This window comes from Brachyhypopomus gauderio, unplaced genomic scaffold (assembly GCF_052324685.1).
Source record: "Brachyhypopomus gauderio isolate BG-103 unplaced genomic scaffold, BGAUD_0.2 sc60, whole genome shotgun sequence".
NCBI lineage: Eukaryota > Metazoa > Chordata > Actinopteri > Gymnotiformes > Hypopomidae > Brachyhypopomus > Brachyhypopomus gauderio.
The window spans coordinates 85,100-103,783 of NW_027506881.1; the positions used below are offsets into that span (position 1 = coordinate 85,100).

General features: G+C 46.6%; 1 protein-coding gene across 1 annotated transcript; it reads left to right on the forward strand.

Annotated features, from left to right (window-relative positions):
* Positions 1–1,092: 1,092 nt before the first annotated feature.
* On the forward strand, positions 1,093–18,145 carry sec63 (SEC63 homolog, protein translocation regulator). Its single transcript, XM_076988178.1, has 20 exons — positions 1,093–1,252; positions 3,071–3,170; positions 4,907–5,021; positions 5,141–5,253; positions 5,540–5,601; positions 6,821–6,879; positions 7,485–7,535; positions 7,687–7,795; positions 8,193–8,287; positions 8,475–8,607; positions 8,764–8,856; positions 9,588–9,733; positions 11,936–12,083; positions 12,182–12,264; positions 12,477–12,539; positions 12,810–12,971; positions 13,061–13,222; positions 13,359–13,559; positions 14,667–14,771; positions 15,117–18,145. The coding sequence occupies exons 1-20, from the start codon at positions 1,129–1,131 to the stop codon at positions 15,252–15,254; spliced, it is 2,262 nt and encodes a 753-aa protein (XP_076844293.1). The 5' UTR covers positions 1,093–1,128; the 3' UTR covers positions 15,255–18,145.
* The last annotated feature ends 539 nt before the right edge of the window (positions 18,146–18,684 follow it).

Below are 18,684 nucleotides of genomic sequence, written 5' to 3' on the forward strand. Positions count from 1 at the left end.
AAAGATCTACATTAGAATATATGTTATAATGCATATTGTAATGCATATAATATATATTATAGTGCATATTACAGTGCTTGGACATGTTGTAAATACACCCTGCATTACGTCTCTAAAAGGTCAAATCCACACTGAACATTTAGATTTTGCCACTGAAGGAGAATGATGTATTTATCATTCATTCAGTTCATTCATAACCAAAATATCTTATTTTGAATGGCTTAACAGGGAAGCTCCCTTGATAACATCACTTGAACTGAGGACAAAATCACCATAAATAGGTGGAGTAATGTTAGGTAAGTACTAAGTAATGTTAGGTAAGTACTATGTAATGCTATGCGTCCTTACACGTAAAAAATGTGAATAATGAAGGTTGTTTGAATAAAACGGTAATCAAGTTTAGTACACACAGTTTTGTGCCATTCCATATAAATAGCTCACCTAACATGTCCCATCAATTAATCAGTCAAAATGATACACAACAACCCATTTTTTAAATAGGTCCCCTAACCGTTTAGAAGTGCGCTTCTTAGAGCGCATGCGTAGAACACGTATTCTGAAAGCGACGGACTGCCTCTTTCGGGGTGACGATTCCCCGTCCGTGATGTACATGAAAATAAGCAACAGTTCACATGTCAAAATAACAGTCCGTGTAGTAAGGAAAATGATCATTCGCTGCCGCCATTTGTTATAAATGTTTCATAAGCTGCTAACCATCGTGCAAAAAATGAACTTAATTTTAATTGTGAATAAAAAAAAACCACAACGCGACTATTCATTGTGAATATCAAATCAAATTTATTTGTATAGCGCTTTTCACAACACATGTCACAAACCAGCTTTACAATCTTTACAGGATTTACAAGGTTAACAATCTTATGGGTCCAGATCCCTAATGAGCAAGACAAATGCGACAGTGGCGAGGAAAAAAACTCCCTATGATGGTGGGGAATACCAATAATTTTTTTGTTCTCCGACTGCCCCAGACACGACCCGTCTGTATTTAATTCACTAAACTAGGACTCTTATTCTGAAAGGTCGACACGCGTCTTCTTCGTGGGCGGCCGGCGGCGTCACAGCGGGCTGTGCTGCGCGTGGCGGGCGGAGGTGGGGGGGAACTTGGGCGAGATGGCCGGGCAGCAGTTCCAGTACGACGACAGCGGCAACACCTTCTTCTACTTCCTCACGTCCTTCGTGGGTCTGATCGTCGTACCCGCCACCTACTACATCTGGCCGCGCGACCAGAACGCGGGTGAGGCGGCTGCGACCGTTAAAACGCCCCGCTGCGCGCGCGGGTCGCCCGCTTTCACGCGAGCTAGCCGAGTTAGCTGCCTATGCTAATGCTAATGCTAATGTTTGGAGTTAGCGCGTTTTGTTTACGCGTGGCGGCCGACGGCGAGCGAGTCTTACGGGGTGCAGTAAAGTCGGCGGGTCGGGTGGGTTTTGAACGCCCGCGGTCGGGTGTGAGGTGTAAAGTCGGGCGGTGTTCACACGCTCGGTGGTGGGGCGAGTTTGCTGACTAGCCGGTGGTGGTACTGGACGCGTCAGCGCGTGTTGTTGACGCGACTCGGGAGCGTCGGCGCGTCGCGTAGCTGCGTCGGCCCGCAGACGCGCTCGTCGTCCAGGTGTGTCGCTGACTGACCTGTCGGTTTAGCTAGCTGTGTAGCTAATGCCGCGAGAGAGCCACCCACCCATAAATGCCACCCATCCATCTCTCTCTCTCTCTCTGACCCACCCATCTCCCTCCCTCCCTCTCTCTCTCTCTCTCTCTCTCTCTCTGACCCACCCATCTCCCTCCCTCTCTCTCTCTCTCTCTGACCCACCCATCTCTCTCTCTCTGACCCACCCATCTCTCTCTCTCTGACCCACCCATCTCTCTCTCTCTGACCCACCCATCTCTCTCTCTCTCTCTCTGACCCACCCATCTCTCTCTCTCTCTCTCTGACCCACCCATCTCTCTCTCTCTCTCTCTGACCCACCCACCCATCTCTCTCTCTCTCTCTCTGACCCACCCATCTTTCTCTCTCTCTCTGACCCACCCATCTCTCTCTCTCTCTCTCTCTCTCTCTCTCTCTCTGATCCACCAGCTCTCTCAATTCAATTCAATATATCTTTATTAGCATGACTGTATAGGGTACAGCCAAAGCATTACAGCAATGTTAACAATGACAATAACATTGACAAAGAACAAATAACAATTAATAAATCTCTCTCTCTCTCTGACCCACCCACCCATCTCTCTCTCTCTCTCTCTCTCTCTCTCTCTCTCTCTCTCTCTCTCTCTCTCTCTCTCTCTCTCTCTCTCTCTGATCCACCCATTCCTCTAACTTGATGTCCAGTCCAAACATATTCAGGTGTTTTTTGATGACCATCTGTTAGGTTACACGATGTACCAGATACTGTTTTACTTAGTTGAGCTAGTGTACAGTCATGTATTTAGCTAACAAGCTGCCCTATCTAGTGAGTTAGTAACATTGATAATTCACATATTTATCGTCTAGTTATTGAATCAACGTGGGCACAAAAGCTCCGTGCTTTGTGTGCAACTTTTTAATGGTTGTTTTATCTAATCAGAGGCAGTTAACTAGCTATCTAGGAGGTAAAACTTAACTTCTACTTCATCCACTGAGGTGTGGGTCTGGAGGGGGGTTACTGTCCCAGGTTATCCGTGGATCCAGGTGTCTGTCGCCAGGTGTTGCGCTTTGTTAGTGTGGGGATGTTTTGTATTAAGTACCTGGTGGTAGAAGCTTCACTTTCCACCTCACCTTAAAGCTGGAAGTGGTGTTCACAGCTGACCTTTGACCCGTGTCTGCAGTGTCCTAGTGTAATCTCAGCTCTGTCATCCAGTGTACTAGTCTGATGGGAAATGTCACAATAATGATAAATATTTAATAATGTGCAGCGCTGAGAGCACCTTAAACGTGTGTGTGTGCGCGTGTGTGTGTGCGTGTGTGTGTATGAATGGGGGTGCCTTAGTCTAAAGGGTTAGTACAGCTCAGTTGAGTTTTTCCACATGGTCAGTGGTCATAGCTGAGATTCTGATAACTTACTCTGTGTGTTTTATTTGCAGAGCAATTGCGCTTGAAAAGTTTAAGAAGAGTTCATGGGAGATGTTTGTGGTATCGTCTCCGGCTCCTGAAATCCCAGCAGAGTGTTGTCCCAACACTAAAGTAAGTGTGTGTGTGTGTGTGTGTGTGTGTGTGTGTGTGTGTGTGTGTGTGTGTGTGTGTTCATTGGGTTTAGGCTCATTGGGTAACCGTGAATGTGTACAGTAGTAGGTGTTGAGGATTCACATGAATTTAGTAGCTACAAGCATAGCTGTTGTGTTGGGAGTCTCGCCCAAGAACAGGAGTCAGAAGAGGCCCTGTGTCTGGGCACCGGCCCTCCATGGACACCAGGACTGCAGCGTAGTTCACTGTACACTGAGGCAAGGAAGAGCCCTGCCGCGTGCCGTATTTAGGAAGAGCCCTGCCGCGTGCAGTATTTAGGAAGAGCCCTGCCGCGTGCAGTATTTAGGAAAAGCCCTGCCGCGTGCAGTATTTAGGAAGAGCCCTGCCGCGTGCCGTATTTAGGAAGAGCCCTGCCGCGTGCCGTATTTAGGAAGAGCCCTGCCGCGTGCCGTATTTAGGAAGAGCCCTGCCGCGTGCCGTATTTAGGAAGAGCCCTGCCGCGTGCCGTATTTAGGAAGAGCCCTGCCGCGTGCCGTATTTAGGAAGAGCCCTGCCGCGTGCCGTATTTAGGAAGAGCCCTGCCGCGTGCCGTATTTAGGAAGAGCCCTGCCGCGTGTTTTTCAGTGTATGTTTACAGATGCTTAAACATTTTTGCTTGGTTTTTTTTTTTTCTCAACTTTTCAACTAGTTTGGCCATTGAACTTCAAATACAGCACAGTATAGTTCATTGGTGAAATATAAATTTTTCTTAAAACATACAAATTAAGCAAAATAAATGTAGATTTATGGGAAGAATGCCAAGCGTATCTTTCTTTGAGTTCCTGTTCTTTAACATGTCATACTTCATGTTTGGCATGAGGACGTTTTTTGCAGTGTAGTGCCAACTCGGGCATTGTTCCTCACTCTGTGGGCGGGGCCAGCTCAGGCATTGTTTCTTACTGTGTGGGCGGGGCCAGCTCAGGCATTGTTTCTTACTGTGTGGGCGGGGCCAGTGTCATGAGGAACATGGGTGTGTTTTTGTTTGGATAATATAAGGTGGAAGGTCATAATTGACGATTGATGTCCATTGGTTGTAAAAAAAAATTAAAAAAAAATTGTTTTTTATATCGTTCATTACTAGAAAAAACTATTAGTATTGGGTAAAAGTGTAGTGTAAAAATCTGTTTGTCTGGGTTGAATTACTGTTTTGTTCAGTTGGACAATATGAATGTTAAGTTGTATATGAGCTGTTTTGGCGGGGAAACTGGCTTCTTCAGCTTTTATGCAGACTACATTTAGTTTTCTTGTTTTATGGAGACTTGTTGCAGATAACAGCAGGTGTTACTGCATCACTGATGCGTTTGTGAGCTGTTGTACTTCAGACACAGCCTACAGTTCCAGCGTGGTTCCCATGGCAGCCGTGCCTACACCACACACAGCTCCTCCCTCACCCTGAACGTCTCAGTGACTTTAGGTGTAGGGTGTGTGTGTGTGTGTGTGTGTGTGTGTGTGTGTGTGTGTGTGTGTGTGTGTGTGTGTGTGTGTGTGTGTGAGAGAGAGAGAGAGAGAGAGAGGGAGAGAGGGAGAGTTTAGTGTGAGATGTTGGGGTGAATTTTTTATCAGCAGTTCTAGGTTTGCTTTGGTTCATTTATTTATGTATAGATTATGCAACACGTATAAAATGTGTCCTGTTGTGTCTGTCTGACTGTCTATTTAGTGTAATGTGATTGTCTATCTGTCTATTTATCTCCTAACAGAAAAGTGTGTCTGTTGTTTGGCTGGGCGGTGTTTATCTTCCTGGCCTATAAGGTGTCTACATTAGATCGTGAGTACCAGGAGTATAACCCCTATGAGATCCTGAATCTGGATGCGGTGAGTCCATCGCACTTTCATCTGCGGCATGTGTTTCCTGTTGGGTGCTTGTCCCATCATGAGTGCGGAAACATGACCGGCTCTGACCCGCTCTGACCGTGTGCCGTCTGTATGTTCAGGGGGCGTCTGTGGCGGAGATTAAGAAGCAGTACAGACTGCTGTCGCTAAAATACCATCCTGACAAGGGAGGAGATGAAGCCACGTTCATGAAGATTGCGAAAGCCTACTCAGCGTAAGTGTGCCGGCCCGCGTGTGCCGGCCCGCGTGTGCCGGCCCGCGTGTGCCGGCCGGCGTGTGCCGCGTGTGGAGTAGTTGTGCTGTCCTTGCTGTTCCTCCCTCAAGAAACTTGAGCCAAGATTTGAGGTTTTGCGATTCAGTGTATTGATGGCGTCTCTCCAGAGCATTAACGTGCTTCTGCTACAACTTCCTATCCACTGTGTTTCAAACTGTGTTAGCGGGGCGTCCCCCGCATTTAAAGACCATCGGGTGACCGGTGCTCAAATCCTTCTTCTTTACAGCTTAACCAATGAGGAAGCACGCAAGAACTTGGATGCCTACGGCAACCCGGATGGCCCAAGAGGTGAGGAGACTAAACACACCTGACCAGGCCCGTTGACAGTCTTGCTTGGGCCCGGGACAAGAAAGTTTCATGTGCACGTCATTTGAATTTCCTCTGTAGCAGACAATCCTTGTGTTAGGTCATATAGTATATAATATAGCCACACATCAAAGCTGTTTCTGACAGCTGACTGGTTTATACTTGACGCGTCACGAGGGTCCGTGCAGCGAAAATGACGTAATCGCGGTGGCTCCGCCCATGCGCGAGGGCCTCACGCGCTGTCGATTCGCGAGGTCGTGCACCTCTCGACTTTAGTAACTTCGCGCCGCGCCTCAGCGCAATGAACAAAGTCGTGTTTGCAGGGTTCATACACCTTTATAAGGTGGAATTAAAGCACTTGTACGTCACTTTAAAAGTCCATTTCAATATTTCCCAGCATGTTAAAACTAAGTTAAATATTTATACATATACTCAAAATGATTCGAAATAATTCGCTTTTTCATCACATTATTTAATGGTTGTTTATTTTCAAAACGCCCAATCTTAACGTCTTCATGTTCTCTCATGTTTCATCCTGGAATTACAAGAGGCTCGTATTTGTTAACGTAATACAAGAGAACTGTTCAGTCAGACAGATATTTGTTGTGAAACGAAGTAGTTACAATTTCAAGCATTTTTAAGTACTTTAGCCTAAATTCCAGCACTTTTCAAACCTGGAACACAATGCAACATTAAAATTCATTAAGATTTCTGTATTTACTTTAACTATCCACCACTGTATTTCCCGCTGTTGGGCGGGTACCAGCCGGTTACGGTCGCTGGATCAAACCATTTTTCAGTGGGAGGCGGGGGTGTATGCACTTAATGGAAATTATGCGGATAGGTAAAAAACATATATATTTTAGCCATTGAGCTTATTTTGAGTACAGAATTTTATATTAATCAAAGATTTCAAGATTATTAAAAAATTATAGACTTTAAATAAAAAATAAATTGCTGGGCTCTTTGATGGGCCCCCCTGGCCCTGGGGCCCGGGACAACAGACCCGGTTGTCCCCCCCTGTCGACGGGGCTGCACCTGACCCACAACTAACTCCACACCTAATGACTGCATTCTGTTGAGCTGAATTGATCTGTGTCTCTCTGCTGTTTGAATGTTTAAATTTCTCTCTCCCTCCCTCTCTCTCTCTCTCTCTTTCTCTCTTTCTCCCTCTCTCTCCTCATGATTTTCTCTGTTCCAGTCACTAGTTTTGGCATAGCTCTGCCTGCATGGATCGTTGACCAGAAGAACTCAATGCTGGTAAGTTGTTCATGAATTGTTTGGCTCTCCAGTTTCATATTGAACTTTTATTGTGGCTTTTTTTATTGTGAGATATTTTGGTCTTTATCTCCCAACATCCTGTTTTAAGAAGGAGTTTCTGATTGCTTGAAGTCTGAGACATTGGCTGTGTTGAAATAGCCTACTACATACTACTAGCATTCTGCTTAGGCCCCAAATCAGTATCCAGTATGATAATAAAAATAATTTTTCCAGTACGCGAAACATACCCGGATGACCTACTACTTCCGCAAAATATTCCAGTACGCGAACAGAGCTATCTTCGTGGTGTACTGCATCCCATCATGCAATACGTTCACGTGACCCCGTAGTATGCTTTGCTTTTGTCGCATACTGGAAACTGTACTGCATACTACTACGAGGACCAGTATGCAGTATCCAGTATATACTGAGTCCAGTATGCAGTATCCAGTATATACTGAGTGCAGTATGCAGTATGCAGTAGGCTCTTTCAAACACAGCCATGTAAGCTGTCTGTTCTTGTCCCTGATTGGTCGCCGCTGTGCCCGTGTTGGTCTGTTCTTGTCCCTGATTGGTCCCCGCTGTGCCTGTGTGGTTGTTGACAGGTGCTGCTGGTGTACGGACTGGCGTTTATGGTCATTCTTCCTGTGGTAGTGGTGAGATGCTTGAGTAGCTCCTTCCAACACTTCTCTTTAAGGTTCATGCTTTGCAGTTTGGATGACGGAAAAAATATACAGTGGACAAAGTGCATGCGTGTGTGTGTGTGTGTGTGTGTGTGTGTGTGTGTGTGTGTTCCTATGTCCGTAGGGTACGTGGTGGTACAGATCCATCCGCTACAGTGGTGATCAGATCCTCATCAACACAACGCAGCTCTTCATGCACTTTATGTACAAAACGCCCACGATGAACATGAAGCGTGAGTAGATGTCCTGCAAATGTCCCGCAAATGTCCCACAGATGTCCCGCAAATGTCCCTCCAGCAGGACGGGGCCCGCAGGTCTCTGTCCCTCCAGCAAGACCCTGGGCTGCTGCCCTGTGGCTGAGTCCTGTGTGTTAGAGCTAACCCAGACAGGTGAACTGCACGACCTAAAGAACCAGAATACAGTTCACAGTCCAGACGCACGGAGCCGGATTACTGTAGTGTATCTCTGAACGACCTTGTGCCTAGTCCCACCTGAACTGATCCACAAGGGGACACACACACGCACACTGTCCCTTTCTTACTGTTTTGAAGTACTCTATCACCTTGATACTTTCTTCCTACCCTTTCGTTTGGTTTTCATGAGCTGTTTGTGTCTCTGCCTCTTCCTCAGGGTTAGTGATGGTGTTGACGGCAGCGTTCGAGTTCGACCCCCGTAGCAACAAGGAGGCTATTATAAGACCAACAGACAACATCGAGGTTCCACAGGTGAAGGATGCCTCCGTAGGCCACACCCCTCACACAGGGAGGGAGGGGAGGGGCTAGACTAAGACGGGACGGAGGGGGTGGTGCTGAAGGCTACAGGATGGCTCCATCACTGGTGTGGTTCTCCTGGAGTGTCTCCAGATGTGCAGGTGTAGCTCTGAGCGTTGAAGCGTGTGGTGTTCCTCCACAGCTGATCCGGGAGTTGGGGAACATCAACGTGAAGAAGAAGGAACCACCCTTCTGTTACCCCTACAGCCTGAAGGCCCGAGTGCTCGTGCTCACACACCTCGCACGCATGGACGTGTCACAGGTCATCGAAGAAGGTGACTAGTCACAAACCCCCCCAGTGACGCCAGCCAGAGATACCGCTCACGTTCAGGACTAAAGTTACACCACAATTCTCATTCTCTCTCTCTCTCTCTCTCTCTCTCTCTCTCTCTCTCTCTCTCTCTCTCTCTCTCTCTCTCTCTCTCATATAGATCAGAGGTTCGTGGTGAAGAAGTGTCCTGCTTTGCTGCAGGAGATGATCAACGTCGGCTGCCAGCTCACTATGATGGCCACCAGCAGAGGAGGTCCTGCCACACCCCACACACTACACCCCACACACTACACCCCACACACACTACACCCCACACACACCACACCCCACACACACCACACCCCACACACACCACACCCCACACACACCACACCCCACACACTCTCACCACGCCACACACCCCACACGCCCCCACACGCCCCCACACACACACACCCCACACACACACACCCCACACACACACACCCCACACACACCCCACACCATACACACCCCACACACCACCCCCCACCCCACACACACTCACACACACCACACACACTCTCACCACCACACGCCACACCTAGAGCCGTGACGGTAACCGCACTGTGACGGTCTGGTGTGTTCAGGTGTAAAGCTGCTGGTCCGGTGTGTTCAGGTGTAAAGCGGCTGGTCCGGTGGGTTGAGGTGTAAAGCTGTTGGTGTGGTGGGTTGAGGTGTAAAGCTGCTGGTGTGGTGTGTTCAGGCGTAAAGCATTCAGGTGTGGTGTGTTCAGGCGTAAAGCGTTCAGGTGTGGTGTGTTTCAGGCGTAAAGCGTTCAGGTGTGGTGTGTTCAGGCGTGGTGTGTTCAGGCGTAAAGCGTTCAGGCGTGGTGTGTTCAGGCGTAAAGCGTTCAGGTGTGGTGTGTTCAGGCGTAAAGCGTTCAGGTGTGGTGTGTTCAGGCGTAAAGCATTCAGGTGTGGTGTGTTCAGGCGTGAAGCGTTCAGGTGTGGTGTGTTCCTGCAGGTTTCCGGGCGCCCAGACTGACCTCCATAGAGAACTGCATGAAGCTGACACAGATGGTGGTTCAGGGGCTGCAGGAGGCAAAATCTCCCCTCTTACAACTGCCCCACTTTGAGGAGGAACACCTACGATACTGCATCTCCAAGAAGGTACACACACACATGCCACACACACACACACACGCCACACACTAGTGTTGTCACGATACTAAGAATTACAACTTCGATACGATACCATTTTCGATACCAAAGTCAGATACTGTGCTCATTTCCGTTTTAAAGCCTTTTTATTTTTTTAAATAAACAAACAAATGAGTGTTGTATTTTGTTTCACAAATGTCAAATAAATTAAAGGTGTAGTCCCTACCACATTAAAACAGAAAAATAATTGCACATTAATATAAATTAACATAAATAATTAATTTAAATAGTTAAATTTAAATAGTTAAATAGTTTAAAATATAATGGTTAATTCACATTTAGAAGTCAAAAAAGGCTAGTGCAAAAAGTGTATTTTAAGTACACTTTAAACAACTTTAAGTAACTAAAACTTCAGTATTAGAGTAGAGTTCAGTATTCATAGATGATTGATCCGTTGTAGTACGATCACTCTTTTTTTTTTTTCTCCCTGTATGCTGTCGCACTTACGGCTCTTAAACCAAGAATATGACAAACATTTGCTAGGATACCATAATCGGACACATAATCTTGTCCGCTGTAGTAATACTAGAAATGGGAATAATCACCAACCTCTTGGAATGTTTTGTACAAATCTGCGTGCCTTCAGGTGTTTGGCCAAATTCGTTATGATAAGCTAGGTTTATACTTGCACGAGTGAACGTAACGTGCGAGTCCGCACACCTCACGCGACCCTGCTCGAACGGTGGAGGCGTTTAAATTTCCCGCGTCTCACATTCTTTGCAGTGTTGTCCGAAACGATATGTGGTGGTATAAACACCCCTCAAAAACAGGGGAAAGAACATTTACCTGACTAATTTTAATGTTGCTTTGTGTTTCAGGTAGGCCTGTCACGATAACAAAATTTTCAGAACGATATATTGTCCCAGAAATTATTGCGATAAACGATAATATTGTCATTTTAAAGTGCAATTATAGAATATTTTCTTGCTTTTGGGCTCCCCAAAGGAGCTTTGTGCCACAATAATAATATAGTAGCATAATAATACAATTACACCAGTTTGCAGTATTGTAATGTATTGTAAAGCTCCTGTATGGGATCATATTTGAGCTTGACCACATATCTGTAGTGGCAGAGTAAAATGAGATGTCTTTAATCTCCTTCAGAATGCCATCTTTCACTTCATTATATAAGGTTGGAATGACAGTTTGGGAGATATAGGTTTTCTTTGGCAGTTAATACTGCTTGTCAAATCTTTGCAGCATGTTTATAAATGTTTTCTTTTCGACCTTATTTAACGGCAGCATCTCTGACTATATAGCGAGTTAAGCCTGGTTTATACTTGATGCGGCGCGAGGGTCCGCGCGGCGAAAATGACGTAATCGCGGTGGCTCCGCCCGTGTGCGAGGGCCTCACGCGCTGTCGATTCACGAGGTCGTGCACCTCTCGAATTTTGTAACTTAGCGCGCGATGCGCCTCAGCGCATTTAACAAAGTCATGTTTGCAGGGTTCATTAAGTGCTGGAATTTTGGCTAAAGTACTTGAAAATGCTTGAAATTGTAACTACATCGTTTCACAACAAATACCTGTCTGACTGAACAGTTCTCTTGTATTACGTTAACAAATACGAGCCTCTTGTAATTCTAGGACGAAACATGAGAAAACGTGAAGACGTTAAGATTGAGCGTTTTGAAAATAAACAACCATTAAATAATGTGATAAAAAGTGAATTATTTTGAGTATATGTATGAATATTTAACTAAAGTTTGACGTGCTGGGAAATATTGAAATGGACCTTGGATGTGACGTACAAGTGCTTTAATTCCACCTTATAAATGTGTATAAACCCTGCAAACATGACTTTGTTCATTGCGCTGCGGCGCGCGCCAAGTTACAAAATTCGAGAGGTGCACGACCTTGCGAATCGACAGCGCGCGAGGCCATTTTCGCCACGCAGACCCTCGCGCTGCTCGCGGCACATCAAATATAAACCGGGCTTTAGCGCCCTTCGTTGAAATGTTAAGAAAGCACCGCTTGCAAACTGGCTTGTTCATGTCCTTCGGTTTTTCGGTTTGCATACACACACCTATGATACTGCATCTCCAAAAAGGTACACACGCACCACACCACACAGACAGCGTACCACACTGTCCCCCCCCCCCCCCCCCCCCCGAGGTTTATGCCCTTTTGATGTGTGTGTGTGTGTGTGTCAGTATAAAGTGCGATCTCTGGAGGACTTGGTGAGTCTGAAGGACTCTGAGCGCAGGAACGTTCTGAGGTTTCTGGAGGAGGAGAAGTATGATGAGGTCATGGCCGTGCTCGCAAGCTTACCCTGCATCGCCATGGAAACCAAACTTCAAGGTAGGGACGAGGGCATCTGCACTGTTGCATTTGTTCTATTTCCAATATTGGGGAAGGTTTTGAGTGTGTGTGTGTGTGTGTGTGTTATTATAATGCAGTGCTGGATGATGAAGACAGCAGTAACATCACAGCTGGGTCCATTGTCACGGTTACCGTCACCTTGACGCGGAAGAGAATGTCTGTGAGTAATCTGATTGGATGCGTAGCTGCTACAGGCTACGTTGTGCAGCTTGCAGTAACTGCTCACGTCCACCAGAGGTCAGTGTAATGCAAGTGCTTTATACTGACCACGGGGGACGTCTTGTTGGGCTGCAGACCTCAGTCAGGCGTGGGTGAGAAGGTAATACCGTCAGCTTTTCTGCTCTGTGTTTATCTTCCGCCACGTGTGTCCAGGACGTCTTTGAGAAGGAGCAGGAGACGGTGTCCCCTGCAGAGGACCTCGTCCCAGAGGACCTGGTACGTGTGTCCACATTGGTCTTCACTGCTGAGGTGTCTCTGGGGGGGAAATCGCTCAAACATCGTACATCATTTAATGTTTGTGATTTCAGTGTGTGTGGTGCTCCGTGTGTTGCATTCTGGCATGTCGGGTTAGGGGTTTGATTCCTCAGACTGAACACGCAGTGCCTCACGTTTTCCTTGTGTGTGTGTGTGTGTGTGTGTGTGTGTGTGTGTGTGTGTGTGTGTGTGTGTGTGTGTGTGTGTGTGTGTGTGTTCTGTTATTTGCAGCAAGGTGAGCCCACAAAAAACAAAACCAAAGTTTGGCAGAATAAGAATAAAGTGAAGAAGGCAGCGAAGTCCAAGAAGAAGAAGCTGACGAAGAAGAAGGCGGTATCCCAGCAGGCCAAGGGTGACAAAGCCAAGCAGGCCAATGGCAACGTGGCAGGGACTGTAAGTGGCCAATCACAGAGGCTCACGTTTGATTGACAGCTACATATTTACATACCTTCCACTGAGGTTGTGGGTGTGCCTCACCACAGGAAGTGACTGCCGCAGCAAAAGAGGAAGAGGAGGAGCTCTCCGACAAAGGCAGCGAGTCGGACGAGGCGGAAGGAAACAAGGACACGCCCAGTGAGAGAGATGACGAGAGCGACAAACAGAGTGACGCGGAGGCAGACGAGGTTGCCGGGGACGATGAGGAGGTGTGTCCGTGTTCCCGTCTCCCGCTGGAAAAGTCAAAGACCGTTAGCTGTACACACATTGTTTCTCGTGTGTGTGTGTGTGTGTGTGTGTGTGTGTGTGTGTGTGTGTGTGTGTGTGTGTGTGTGTGTGTGTCAGGAGTGGGAGGCTCTACAGCAGAGCATACAGCGGCGGGATCGTGCCCTCCTGGAGACGAAGTCAAAGGTCACGCACCCGGTGTACAGCCTGTACTTCCCCGAGGAGAAGCAGGAGTGGTGGTGGCTGTACATCGCAGACCGCAAGGAGCAGACGCTGGTGTCCATGCCCCATCACGTCTGCACGCTGAAGGACACCGAGGAGGTGAGGGACGGGTGGAGGGATGGGTGGAGAGACCACAGGGAGGGGTGGAGGGAGGAGTGTAGACTAAACTTGGAGATCCCAGATCTTCAGCTGTTTGGAGTTCGTCTCATTTCAGTGCAGAACGGCAGTGCTGCGTTTGTAGTGAGCTCTGGCGCCCCCAGCTGGAGGCCCTGAGGAGCCGCCTCTCCCCCGAGGACGAGGCCCCCAGGCCCACGCACACTCTGGAGTCTGGAGAGGGCCTCGCCGCCCTAGCGCAGAACCTGAGATGTTCTGGGTCCCGCGTCTGCTGCGTGAGCGTAATGTCGGTCCTGCAGTCGGGCAGAACAATCTGCTTCAGGCGCTGTGATGGGACAGAGCTTTCTCATTTGCATATAACACAAATGATGGTCAGAATGCTAAAAGATAAGTCAATTTTTAAAAATCTGAATTTATTCAGCCATATTAAATTCAGTCATTTGCCAGAAGCCTTGCAATCCATTCTCAGCTCAGATCGAGTGGGAGAGAGTGGTGAGCAATTAGCTTGCATGGCTACTTCCAGGAAGAAGTTTGCTAGGGGTGGTGGTTTAATTGTGGCGAGGACTGTCAGGCCAGCTGTATTGTGTATGGATTTTATTTTTTCTGAAATGGCCCCAAACGCTGCCCCCCCCCCCCCCCCCCCCACACACACACACACACTAGGGTGGGGTATCATATCATAATACATTTATTTGGATGTATTATGTGAAACCTGAATGCAGATGTTCAAATAATCAGCTGGAGGTGTCTGTCAGCATAAAGAGAATGTGTGTGTGTATGCACCGAGCATGAAGTGTATGTGTGTGTGTGTGTGTCACGAGCTGAATGATGCTAGCTGCATCTCGTGCACAGCAGCCCCCCCCCCCCCCCCCCATCTTGTTGCCAGGCAACCCCCGTGCTGCAGTGTCCGTGCCGACAGATTCTGAGCTGTTTTTCACTAGCTCACATAAGCTTGCTGTCTCCACGGCAACTCTGTTTGGGGAAACCGAATGAATCTCGCGGTTGTTTAAATAACTAAACGGGCGTGTTGGTTGAGGTTCACGGTGATTGGTTTGGTCGTTTGAGACTGACGCTCGGTTCCCTCCTCTCCAGGTCGAGCTGAAATTCCCTGCTCCGTCCAAAACGGGGAACTATCAGTATTCAGTGATCCTGAGATCAGACTCCTATATGGGGTTAGATCAGATCAAACCCCTGAAGGTGAGTAGTGTTCCCTCTTAATCGTGTCTCTGGAGACCTCTGAACATCTCCCGTCAGAGCAGACACACAGTCTCTGGAATGCTGACGCCGTCAAAAACGGTTTTTTTTTCTGCCTGTCTTTTGTGTGGTTGGGGCACAGTTTAAAATGCTGAGGAGAATTTTGCTCCGCGTTCAAAGTCAGATCAGCTAGGTCATGGTCACGTGGTGTTTTTCACACGTGCACACGTACGTGTGTGTATATGTAAAATTAATTAGACAAGTAAGCTGTGAGGGGAAAAAGTAGTTCTGGAACCTAAACTGTCTGCGTGTGCCTGCGTGTGCCTCCGTGTGCCTGCGTGTCCTCAGTTGGAGGTTCATGAGGCCAAGGCCATGCTGGACAACCACCCGCAGTGGGACATCCCAGAGACGGAGGAAGAGGAGGAAGACCAGGAGGACAGTGACGGCATCGAGGAGTCTGAGGAAGACGACGAAGACAACGACTAATCTGGCCAATACACTCGACCTTGGACTCGGTTCACACACCCATGTACACACGGCAGAAAAAACCACCGCACAGTACAACTTCTAACGTGACATTTAACGGAAATGCCCCCCGTGACACACGCGGTTACGATGCTCACGTGATCACTCGTTGGGCCTGAGGGCCACGTTTGTTAACATCACCCCCCAAAATTAAAACACTGCTGGTTTGTTCCTCCAGCGTCGAACCGCCTAACGTGGGTGTTTCACCAACTGCCGTTTAACACAAATAAACAGACTGCTTCCCTTAAAACCAAACACCTTATGATCATTTATTAATTTTTCAACATTTTCTGCATTGTGGGTATTTCCTTCCTTTCCATCTTTGTAATTAATCACAGTTCTGGGAAGACACCTTGGCCAGGGTCCTGTGCGGCCCGCGTGTGGCGTGAGCTGAACTAGCACGCGGGGTACTGCAGGGGTGAACGTTAATCACACACCTCTTTTTGTCCTAGTTAAAGGAAGCTGAGCTTTTCCCGTGCCACTCCACATCCTTCTGCGTGTAGTTATTTCCCCTTTCTCCCAGGTGATTAATGATTACACACATTCCACAGATGGATCTACGGGGCACCCTAGCCTAGCCTAGCCTTCACCTTGGTCTTGATCTCAGTTTTAACAAGTTACTCAATCCAAATACACATCTCTGTAAATTCACAGGCTGCTAATTTCTTGCGGTTTTCCTGTTGGTGAAAGGCCCCTCTTCCCTTTCTCTGCCTTTGAGAGATTCCAGGAGGCTAAAGATCACCGAAATATTACTGAATGTCTAAAAAGAACAAGTGTCAAGTAGTTAAACTGCTGTTTTATTGGAGGAAGGTGCACTTCTTGTGCAGAAGGCACTGTGAAAAGTCATTATTGACAACTTGTCCTTAATGGTAGGATTTACAACCTCTGTTGAATAGGCAGTTCTGGTGTACAGATGAGATGGCAGTAAACTGCTGGTCCGTTAGTTCAGAATAAATGCAAGACTTGTGTTGGTTTACCAAAATTATTTAACTAACTTGGTTTTTCTTCTTCATTTCTAGGCCTAAATGTTACCGCATTCAGTTTAAATAAAAAAAAAAAACATTCTTCGTATTTTGATATTTGGTTCACAATTTTTATTTTTTATTTGAAATGTCTCAGCAGCATTGTGGAGTCTGACGCTTATGCTTTTTGGAGGTTTTGTCCATACAGGTGGACATGTCAGAGCTGAATTTCAGCATTTTGCTACCAAATTTTGGTAACTGGTAGATACCCAGTAGGTTGGACTGTCTTCAGAACCGGGTTGGAGATAGTTTAACATTTCCTGTTTATCATCAATGCAAGATCTTCACTGCATTGTTGACTTCAAGTCTGTAATGAATAGTAAAACCATCATGGTTGATGTAAAAGCCAGTTGTTTATAAAAGAGCAATCTTTCTTAATTCAAGTGAGATGATGTACCTAGTGGGTTATTTATGAACAGATGGGTGCACTTGAGTTTTTATTGCCTTATTAAATGGTTTGAAATAACAGCTTTCAGTGTTCGTCAGAGAGTAGTGTAATTACTTCTAGGACAAAACAAATGTTTTTTTTTCTTCCCTTGTAGGGTTTAGCTGCGTTTGGGAGAAGACACTTTTTATCCATTTTTGGCATCTCGTTTTTCCCGTTGGATTGTTTAGGTTTGATTGTGTTTGCAGGAAGTTCGGGCGAGAGCCGAGACGGCGCACTGCCATGTGGTTTGGGCAGTCTGCTCAGCGTCAGTGGGATGATGTGCTGGGAGGATCTTTGTGGAGGCTCTGGGCCCACTGTGGTCTGGGCCCACTGTGGTCTGGACCCACTGTGGTCTGGACCCACTGTGGTCTGGACCCACTGTGGTCTGGGCCCACTGTGGTCTGGACCCACTGTGGTCTGGGCCCACTGTGGTCTGGACCCACTGTGGTCTGGGCCCACTGTGGTCTGGACCGATTGTAGTCTGGGCTCACTGTAGTCTGGACCCACTGCAGTCTGAGCCGTGTCCAATGAGCTGCCCGTCTTCAATCAGCCATTAGGCCCTAGTTTATTTGGGTGTTTATTTCAGGGTATTTTTTTTTTTTTTTAGACTTGAGCCTTCCTGTGGACGTACTAAGTTTTCTTCCCTTTATTAAAGTGTTTTTCAGTGAGGGTGTTTGTTGGCTGGAGTGTTGGCTAGTAAAGCGTTGTGTTGTGGGATGAGGGTCTCTGGTCTGCTCATGGATCGATGAAATGGATGTTCTGCAGATGAACAAGAACCTCATGGACTATAGACATGTGTATCAAATATAATCTCATGTTATCTCCTAGGGGGTTTAATTTTTTTTAATGAATTTGTCACTGAACGTACAAGAATTGTTTGACCCCAGTGACACATGTATGTATTTTAGAGTTCTGTTGGGAAATTCACTAACTTTTAAAGCTTTTTTCATAGCCGATCTTTTATTCCTGCTCCTTCATTTGTGTGTGTATTAGCATTAGCCTAATGCTATCTGTGTCTTAGGAGAGAAAGGTTTGGATACTGGCTGCATGTCACACACAATGTTGTTCCAATCTAAACACCTCCCAGTTGGGCAGTCATTTTAGTATTATAGATCTTCAAAAGAATGTAGCATCAGTTAGAATGCTATATATAAAATGCTGTGATTAAAAATAACACATTCAGTGAAAACAAGCCTTTGTACACACACACACACACACACCTACAGACACACACTGTTGTAGGCCAAAAAGTACAGATATATACAGTCCAAACAGGCCAGAAAAAGGTGTATAGCCCAGAAAACCAGTATCTGCCACTTTTGTTTACAAGACAACTCATTGTAAATGGAAAATATATATTATTTGTATTTAAATCATTTCAAATAAAATAACTTTTAAAATCATTTTTAAATTATTGCTATAGAGATATCGGGATTGCGCGAACACACATCTCCTGTTTCCTCTGAAGCGGAAGAGAGATTAAATTAAATGTTTGAGTTTTTTGTCCACCTTGGTGTGGTCAGGGAACCTGAAAACTGCTGAATGCTGGGTGATCGGTTTTTGTGTGTGTGTGTGTGTGTGCGCGCGCGCTGTTATTTTGTTATTCAACAGAAACGATAACGAACGGTCACAAAAAATAGAAAACCCATAAATGACGAATTACAAAAGATTTGGCGATATATTTAGCTGTAAAAGTAAGTCGGCGTGTTGGTATTAGACCATTTATACACTCTGACACACTTCAGGTTAAACGGGTGTTCTCTGTTTAAAGATCCGGTGCTCACACACTTCAAGTCACACCTGAGGTAGATTTTCTGTTAAATAATGTACTCAAATGTTACCCCCCCAGTCCCCCCCCCCCCTCTCTGTCCCGGGCAGCGCGTGCTGGCGTGGAGGCCTCAGACTGCGCTCGTGCCCTGGCTTTTTGGGAGCTGTCTGACTG

What these genes read in the sequence shown, in the direction of transcription:
- sec63 (XM_076988178.1), top strand. Translation starts at nt 1,129, where the DNA reads ATGGCCGGGCAGCAGTTCCAGTACGACGACAGCGGCAACACCTTCTTC. An exon ending in ACCAGAAGAACTCAATGCTG is followed by an intron (nt 6,880 to 7,484) that starts GTAAGTTGTTCA and finishes GGTTGTTGACAG; the next exon opens with GTGCTGCTGGTGTACGGACT. An exon ending in ACAACATCGAGGTTCCACAG is followed by an intron (nt 8,288 to 8,474) that starts GTGAAGGATGCC and finishes GTTCCTCCACAG; the next exon opens with CTGATCCGGGAGTTGGGGAA.